Source organism: Boleophthalmus pectinirostris, unplaced genomic scaffold (assembly GCF_026225935.1).
Source record: "Boleophthalmus pectinirostris isolate CB_2022bp ecotype Guang Dong unplaced genomic scaffold, ASM2622593v1 HiC_scaffold_13, whole genome shotgun sequence".
Lineage (NCBI taxonomy): Eukaryota > Metazoa > Chordata > Actinopteri > Gobiiformes > Gobiidae > Boleophthalmus > Boleophthalmus pectinirostris.
In genome coordinates this window covers 28,397,461-28,406,868 of record NW_026571036.1, presented here as the reverse complement: position 1 = coordinate 28,406,868, position 9,408 = coordinate 28,397,461, and the positions used below count along the sequence as shown (strand labels likewise).

Sequence of the window (9,408 nt, the reverse complement as noted above, 5' to 3'; positions counted from 1 at the left end):
CCGCCTTTACCAGTTAAGATGCCTGAACCGGGAGCCGAGTGCACAAGATGGTTGTAAAATGAGTCTTAATCCCACTTCCCACTTAAAACTCAGGTCAAACTTTTACACCCAGAAACGAGCGGGCAAAGGCGGATAGAGCAGCGAGCGACTGCCCTGGCCCCGGCGGCGGTCGCGAGAGCCCCGGCCCGGCAGCGACTGTCCCGAGTCCCGGCAGCGACAGTCCCGGGTCCCAGCGGCGGGTCTGTCAGGTCGGGTCTTTGACTCTGTTCTCGCCATTTCCTGTGTGGAGCTTTAGGCTAAAGTAGCAGCTGCCACTAATCGTGAAGCAGCTACGAGTTGACGCAGCAGGTTGATGTGAGTGACAGAACAGTTGTCCAATCACACTCCACTAAATAAACAGAGACTGTGATATCGTAAAGTTTGTGTCCTCAGCCCGAAGTGAAATGCGCCAATCAAAATCATTTTTAAATAGTAATAATAACGGCCTGTGCTGGGGGGCCGCCGACACCGTATTAAAGGAACACTAACTTTTAGGGATAAAAGCAAAACATCTGTATCTCTATGAAGAATGTTCCAAAGTATGGTGTGAACTTTTGACTTCCATGGAATCATGGGGGATTTAACGCTACTAAAGGGTAACAGTGTGTAATTGAAAACAAACATCTATCCTTTGAATTTTTAAATGCTCAAAGGCAAGCCAGGCTAGCTCTAGACAGTTTACTGTTGTGTCAAGACACATTGCCTGTGTCTCGGCTTGGCCTTGGGGTCCCACCGGAGGAGCTGGAGGAAGTGTCTGGAAGTCCCTGCTTAGACTGCTGTCCCTGTGACCTGGCCCCTGATAAGAGGAAGAAAGTGAATGGAAGTGTATAATGTGTTTTTAGGTGTGTATCACAATGCGCAGATGTTATTGAGGTTGTAGTAATGAAGATACTTGATTTTTAAGTAAAGGTACTGCTTAATGATCATTTAGGCCAATTCAGTAGGATCCCTGGGGGCTAACAATATTTGGAGTGGAATGTGTCAAATTTCTTAACAAAATATTGCCTTTACCATAAGATGAAGGGAAAATACCACAGAACATAAAGAGATCGTATATCTGCTTTAATTGTGTGTAATTCATACTTCACATCATAGAAGCTTACTGGTTTTAAAGAGAAAGGACATTAAAAATAGCACTTAATTACACAATGTGGACAGAAATGTAAAGATGTCACACAGCTATGTAAAATAAATAACAAAAATCCATATCTTCTTCCTTTACAAATATACAATACAACATACGCACGATACTAAACACACCTTATATTTAAGTTTAATTTTGTTCTTTGTCATCATCTTTAGCGTCACTTTTAACATCCTCTATTTCAGTAGTCGTTTCCATGACGACTTCTGTCTCAACACTTGGCGCCATCATGTCTTCTTCATTCGCTTGTGAGTCCGATTCTGAAGCTAAAATTGTCTGTGATGCTGCTACCTCCAGGACAGACGGCGTACTAATAGTTTGGCTTTCGGAAACTATCGCTAGCGCACCATCCGGAACACTAACAGTGGGTATAGTTGTAGTAGATATAGACTGCGCTACGTTAGCCGCTATCGAAAAGGGGACTGTAATAGCTGAATTGTCCAAAGATAGCAAGCTAGCTCCAGTGCTGTCAGTAGTTACGATAGGCTGGAGTTTTGTTCCTGCTGGTATTTCTGTGTGGATGACAGTGATGCCACCTAGCGCAGCATGGCTAACCAACGCTATAGCACTGTGGCTAGCCCAATCCGATGGCACAGTAACAGTTGTTGTCTCTGTAGTGTCAGATTTGGTGGGGGTTTTAGCGTCTTCGTCCTCGTCTTTGTTAGTATTTCTTGTTCTTTTTGTCCACAGCTTTTGGGGACTTGTTTTTGAGTTCAGCTGGAGGTTTTTTGTCTTCAATATTTCCATCCAGTACGACCAAAAACGAGGTCCACGGAGCGTCAGAAGAATGAGTCTGAAAAAAGAAGAACATTTTAAATTATTATGCATTTTGTTATTATTTCACATCTACTTTTTAATAATAGGACATGCAGAAGAAAACCTTCAGGCACAGATCTCTATTAGCTGTTGTCTATTAATTTCTTTATCAGTCTTGGTTTTATAATTTTTACCCTTTTTACACTGGGTTCCAGTTCATTTTAGAATTGATTTTAAGATTGTATAACTTTGAATGGCTTCACAGCATGTTTGACCACATCCAAAATTACTACCCTCTAAATACCAGCCCTTGGATATATTGGATATGACTTCAAAACACATGATCAAGCTTTACATTTCTCATGGACAATTCTCATCACACTAATTTCATCTGTTATAATTTCAGTGTTTCGCATACATAGACCATAGATCTATGGTGCAGATCTATGGTCCCCCACTATATGGAGTTAATATGATTAACTAAGATTCAGGAGCAGGACCATGCCGACCGCCCTCTCCTCACCTGCGAACCACAGCTCACTTCGACCACGCCTCTAATTTCCCGGAAACCTATATGTAGCAGCATTTCCCATCATCCCAGTTGGTCTCAGCTAAACTCGACCCTACCCTCCCACCCCTATCTTGTTTGTCTTTCAGCCATAAGACGCCTACGAGGGGGGTCCCGTTCCGGCTGGGCCAATTGTAGATTGAGACGGAGCCCCCACCCAGAGTCTCAACCCAGCCATCTCCGCCCCTCGTACATCACCAATAAACTTCTTTCGCACTATGTCGTTCTTGGTGTGGTCCTTACTAGTGAAAAATGGGCTAGAATCCAAGGAGGTCCCTTATGATTGGGCCCTTGAGTTATTTTTCAGAAAGCCACGCAAAATGAGATGTTCTGATAGGACATGCATATGCACCAAACAGACTAATGCTGTTTCATTATTTCATTTAGTCGCCTTGTTGTACCTTTAGTAGTTTCTTATGTCTAATTATAGTATTTTATTTATGTTATTTGTATTATTATATAATTGTCACATTATACTATTTATTTTGTTTTACCAAAAAAAAGTTAAATACAAGAACAAGTTCATTTTGGTTGAGCTATGGCTTGAGTTAAGTATATGATTACAATAAATTTAGATTTTTTTTTAACCTTGAGTGTCCTTTTTATTGTTCTATGTTATATAGGTACAAAAAAACCCCAAAAACTATTCAATTGAGAGCAATCTTGGAGCACAGTAGTAGCATATCAGTAGTCTTGTTTACCGTGGTGTGGCGGCGCAGGGTGGACTTGTCAGTGAAGGTTCGGTGACAGTGGTTACACATAAAGGGCTTCTCTCCGGTGTGGATCCTCTGGTGTCTCTGCAAAGCGTTCAGCTGAGTGAACTGCTTCTCACAGAACTTGCAGCTGTACGGACGGTCTCCTATGTACACAACAACAGTGCCTACTGTTAGCGTCACACCCTCGGGGAATGTTGAGGAGTATGGATTGTGAGAACACTAGCATTATACCAATATTGTCTGTACACCAATACCAGCTTCTTCTTTTATGTACCTGTGTGTATTTTCAAATGCTGGTTGAGGGAGTTCCTCTGAGAGAAGCCCCGCCCACAGTGCTCACACTTAAACGGCTTGGCCCCGGTGTGGATGTTCCAATGGTGCCTCAAATATTCACGAGACGAAAAACTTTTACCGCACGCTTCACACATAAAAGGCTTCTCTCCTGGTAAAAGAAGCGGAAAAAGAAGAAAACAAATATAATCATCTGTAATGTAAAACGTTGCTATGGTAATCTAAAATATGCAGTATATAATGTAGATGACCTGTGTGAGAGCGGATGTGATTGGACAACATCTGTTTCTGGGTAAATCGTGCGGGACACACAGTACAGGCATACGGCTTCTCTCCTGTATGAGTCCTGCACAGAAAGAAATTATTATTATTAGTTACAAAAAGCAATCTCCAGTTTAATATATTAATATACATTTTATAATTTGTTAAGTCACAGATTTATTTTATGCACGGATCTAACAGCTACTGGTATCAAAACTCTTCCAAATATCAGTTCAGTTGCTATCAAACTTGAACCCATACATTGACCATAGACTGTATATATATAAATATGTATATGTAAATCCAAATAAGAAATGAGCATGGGGGCACTTCTTGCTTCATTGGCTCTGGCTCTAATTCACTTAAAATTGAAAAATTGTTACTCCTCTTTCTGTTGCAGCGAGCCTTGTCTGCTACAGTCAACCTCGTCACTGTGATCTTCAAATATTCATATTAAACCTCTCTACATGATCCTGGTATATTTATTTTGCTATTTTGTATGTAAATAAATAACTATTGCTGAGTGCGATGGGTTACACTCCCTTTATACAGTTTAGGATATTGATGTAATAAGACTAGTCGTACGAATGTGAATGTGTATCACAAAAATTGAAGTTACTTGAGGGTTAAATAAGAGCTACATAACACAAATATAAGGGCTGCGCTTAGAGAAAAAAATATCACATCTCCAATTAATATGTGTAAAACTTACTAACCCTGTAGTTTAGACCTCTATAAACATGTTCTGAAATGCATGGGATTCTTGTATTATTTTAAATTGTATTGCTTTACCTGTGATGCATATTGAGGGTGGTCTTCTGGGTGAATTTGGCGTTACACACAGGGCACTGATAAGGTTTGGTCCCAGTGTGAATCCGCTCATGTAAAAGTAAACCTGTCCTACAACTCAGAGACTTCCCACAGATGCTGCAGACGTATTTCTGATTGTCGCGTTCATGAACCTCAAGAAAGGAAAAAGAAAATAAATCAAATACATATTCTGTTTCATCATGACGCTAAGTCTTTGGAAAACCACAACAACAGGATTAGTATTTGTGGCAATTAAATGATGATTATGGATGTCAAAAGTTCACATACAGAGCAGGGGTCTGTATAAATATGTAGTTAAATGTAGTTCAAATCCATGAGTAGCTCTAAAATACTGATAAGCTTTGGTGATATTTTTTGGGCCAATATGTAGGGTAGGTTTTGAATATTTTCCACAAATTATATAAATTAAATTTACTACAAACTCACCCATAGTAATTTCTTCCACAGACTTTTAAGAGAGCTGTGCAGCCACACTTAGTGCAGTTATCGCTTCATATTATTTATATAAAGTTTGTGTGTATTTTTTAGGCAGCAGACCAACCAAAGCAAAATATTGGCCTGTGCTAGAAATTTGGCCAGTAGCCTATAATAAAAAGTCCAAATATAGGTCTATACCTAATTTATTTATGTCTGAATTATGATAATTTATTTTAAGAGTGCCTTTTTCAAAGTAGTTCACACCTGCACACACCACACCAAAACGCAGATCTAAACATGGACTAGACCAGATCTAAACAAAGACCAGGACCAAACCAAGAAGAGTGAATGTATCCATTGATTTTATCACCATTTGGTGACAAAAAACACAGCGTCTGTACAGTGTGGACTCCTCACCTGTTTCTGATGGCGGACCACGTCCTTCTTCCTCTTGAAGCTCTTGGAGCAGGTGCTGCAGATGAACAGCCTCTCGGTGCTGTGCACGTGTCTCTCGTGAGTCTTCAGGTTACTGCGGTTGGCGAAAGTTTGCTGACAAATCTCACAGCGATGGATGATTTCTGATGTCATGCCGTGGTAAGTGCTGGGCAAAAATATTTTAAACTTTAAATGTATTATTACAATCATTTCTGTTTATATTTATAGAGCTATTCTCTAATCTTACAGCTGTAAAAATGTCCTGAAATTTTAATCCTTCCAGAATGATTAAACTAGGAATGCACCAATATGACACTGGTATTGGATAACGGCGTCAATGCTGAACACTTTGATGAACTGGATATCATTTCCAAGATATCAGTCCATTCGATATCTTATCGAATGGACTATTCACCTTATTCTGCCCTGCCCACTCTTGTCTCTAAATCACTTTTGTCCTACATCGCGCTTTATTCTGGTAGCACTTTTGCTTATCCCATTCATGTTGAAAAACATTTTGAGATAAAGTAGGTTTGTTTGTGTAAAATGTGTAAAATGTTCATGTGCACCAACAAAACACACTGCACTGATTCTCTGAGGGGCTTTAAATAGCATTTATAGTAAAGTTATTTTGCAGCAGCCCCACACAAAATAATACAACCCAAGTGATGATAGCAGCATATATTGGTGTAAGAAGACAATTTACTGACCAGTGTTGGTCCAAAACATCACGTATTATTGTTTAATATTATTGTATAATTTTTCAGTGCTGTTATGTAGTTACTTTAAATGATAAATAGCAAGTTAAAAAACACATTTAAGTAATATTTAACCATACTATATAAACACTGGATATTGGCAGATAAAAGCATTGAAATTGGTATCAGAACAGAAAAAGCTGGATCGGTGCATCCCTCGATTAAACATTGTTGCGATAGTGATCAATTAATCAATCAATCAACTGATGGATCCAACTAGCACTTAAGTCATGTACAAATAAATAGTTTAAGGTTTAAGTTTAAGTTTTTCTTACCTTCTGTGTTTTAAAAAGCTCTTCTCATAATGAAACGTTCGCTGACAGTCTGTACACTCAAACTGAGCTTTAGACGTCCATTTGAACACCTCCTCCCCCAGGCTCTCATCTCCTAAAGGCTCCTGCTCCTCAAATCCAGGGAAGAACCCATCATCATCATCATCATCTGCATTTGGAATGTTATCCTTTGGAGTCCACTCTTCATCTGATGGTTCTGCGTCTTTAGGCTTTTTTGGTTTGGTATTTTCAATTTCTGCGTCTCCATTAACTTCTTTTTTGTCTATCTCTTCCTTTTCTGATTCATCAGTCTTTTCAACAACTTTACTTGGTATTCTTAGTTTGAGTGTCTTGTCATATGGGATTGTACTTGTAGTTTTCTCGCTAGTTGGTATGTAATCGCTATCATCTGAATCAAACTTTTTAATTCTTTTTTTTCGTTTAGACCTTCTTGGATTATTCTCATTCTCTTTTTCTGCAGCAGAAGTAGTGGTAGTAGTCGGAGTAATTTCTTTGGACATTTTTTTCAGTTTTCGTGAGGCCTTTACCCTAGTTTCTTCACACAACAAGAACAACTCCTGGCAGTCCAAAAACTTAGCCACTGATTGGATATCAACTAATTCCTTCCAGCTAACTTCAATTTTCCCAGTGTAAATAAACTCCAAAAATTTCGCAAAATCTGTAGTAGCCATGTTGGTGAGTAGAACTTTGTCTTGTATCCAGTGTTCGGACAGGACTATGCTTTTAAAATAGCCACTAGACGCTGCTAACATTAACCGATGGGCTGGGAATTCCTCTGTTTGTCCTTGGAAGTCCACCTTGACCCTAATATCACTGAGATGTCCTTGGAGTCTCAGGTCATTCAAGGAGGAGAGGACGTTATCCGGAAAGGACTGGGACTTCAGCAGGACCACCATTGTTCCTTTACACTGTAGAAGAAAAAGAAAGGAACAATATATTTTAGTAATTTCTGCATTTTATTTTACTTATATACATTTGTAGAATTATGCCTTATGTCTTGCTATTTTTGCTACTTATTTTGAAATGATTATTACCATTTACATTCTTGCTCTTTGTTATTATAATATATTGTGATGTGTGAGCTACTATTTCCAAATAATTTCCCCTTGTGGCCCAATAAACTCTAAGTTATTAAATCTTAATATTTCCTGGTTCTTTGTTGTCATCTTCAGCATCATTTCAGATTATAGCTTTGAACTTTTTCATTAGTGTGGACTAAACCTCCCTGGTTAGCAATTGGATGTGAGATCTCTGGGAATACCAGGAACTAGGAATACCAGGAACACCTGAGGCATTGTGTCCTTGGGCAAGACACTTCACCCACATTGTCAACACTGCAACAATACATCAGTTCAGTGCTAAAATTAGAGGCTAGAGACTTCAACATCACCACCAAGTTTATATTGCATGTATTACTTATTAAAATTTCAAATATAGAACAAAGTACAATACTATTAATTTACTTACAAATAAATGTAACCGATTTTTGTAACCGAATTTTCTCTGCTGTATTGTCAAAATTAGATAATAAACAACATAAATTACTAAAGGTATTTCTGGCTTTACGCAATAACTAGTCATTCTTGAATGTTATTATATTATAAAACATAAATAGACTCAGATAGATAGACTTATTCATTGTGATGATACCACTTTAGTTAGTGCTGTGGTTTTGTATGAGGTCTTTCACTGGGCTCACGATCCCAGCAGCTAACAGTAGCATAACAACAACGATGCACACGGAGAAATGTTTGCAGACTGACCTAACCGCTGCAATTAAATCAGAATAAATTATATAAATGCAAAATATCGTTTTAAAGCAGTGTGGATGTTTACTAGATGCAGAATGCACATCAACTATCTAAAGCGGAGTGAAGTTTTCTTACCGTAACGTCGGTAAAATGGCAGCCTCAACGATCTGTGAACGCGGAGGGTATTTCCTGTACAAGTGCGCAGCGCAATCGACTTCCGGTTTGAGAATTAAAACGGACCCGAGATCAGATTTTTAGGGATTTCGTGGGCACGTTTTTATATTTGATCACAGTCTATGATTTGCATGGTATTTTCCACATTCATTCAAATCATAGACATAGTTTCCAGAGCGTTAACAGTTTTTGGTAAACTAGTAGGTATAAGGTATTTTATTTATGTATTTATGAATTTATTTTGTGTTTGTTTATTTATATCATTTTTCGTTTTTTGTTTTTTAATTAAGAAATCACATTCACAGGGCTCAGCATGTGCAATATCTGCATTATGCATTATGCATTATACAAACGTAGAAAAATAATAAATACATTCACATTTTTTCTTTCAAATTCCATACAAAGTGTTTACATGTTACATGTTTTACATTAAATTGTAAAATTGTGGGTTTGCATAAAGCTTTCTATCTATTCACAGCAAAAAAAAAAAAAAAAAAAAGGTAATAGATTTGAGTGTATGGGCATCCCCAAAACAAATAGGTGACCGTTTTTTGTTTTTTTTTTTTTTTTTGCTTTTAAGTTATAAATGGGAAAAATGTCAAAATCAATTTTAAAAATTTAATTTAATCAATCAATCAATTAATTATTATTATTATTGTTTTTACCGCACTGACAATCATTTTCAAATTATTGCTAAGTAATAACCTTTATTTGGGGTTCTATAAATGGCACAAGTAGCCTTATTATGGTCAACCTAGGCAAACTTTTTGTTGTGTATATGCGTGTACACAACAAAAAAGTGTATATAATTCAGAAAATAGACCCCTAGCTATCTCCTAAATCAGCCAAACATTCAACTAGAAACATGAAAATACAGAAAAAAAGTATCTCTCTTAAAGTAACTTGGGAAAGAATAATCAGTGCAGTATCTTAGTTGTCCACTTGGGGGAGCCATTGGTTAAAAAAAATTATAA

At 37.8% G+C, this 9,408-nt stretch overlaps 1 protein-coding gene across 1 annotated transcript; it reads right to left on the bottom strand.

The window, feature by feature from the left end:
• Positions 1–1,086: 1,086 nt before the first annotated feature.
• Positions 1,087–8,450, bottom strand: gzf1 (GDNF-inducible zinc finger protein 1). Its single transcript, XM_020931250.2, has 8 exons — positions 8,396–8,450; positions 6,492–7,417; positions 5,441–5,624; positions 4,568–4,737; positions 3,766–3,860; positions 3,498–3,665; positions 3,209–3,366; positions 1,087–1,976 (listed from the first exon to the last, which is right to left on the bottom strand). The coding sequence occupies exons 2-8, from the start codon at positions 7,403–7,405 to the stop codon at positions 1,845–1,847; spliced, it is 1,821 nt and encodes a 606-aa protein (XP_020786909.2). The 5' UTR covers positions 7,406–7,417; positions 8,396–8,450; the 3' UTR covers positions 1,087–1,844.
• Positions 8,451–9,408: the final 958 nt, after the last annotated feature.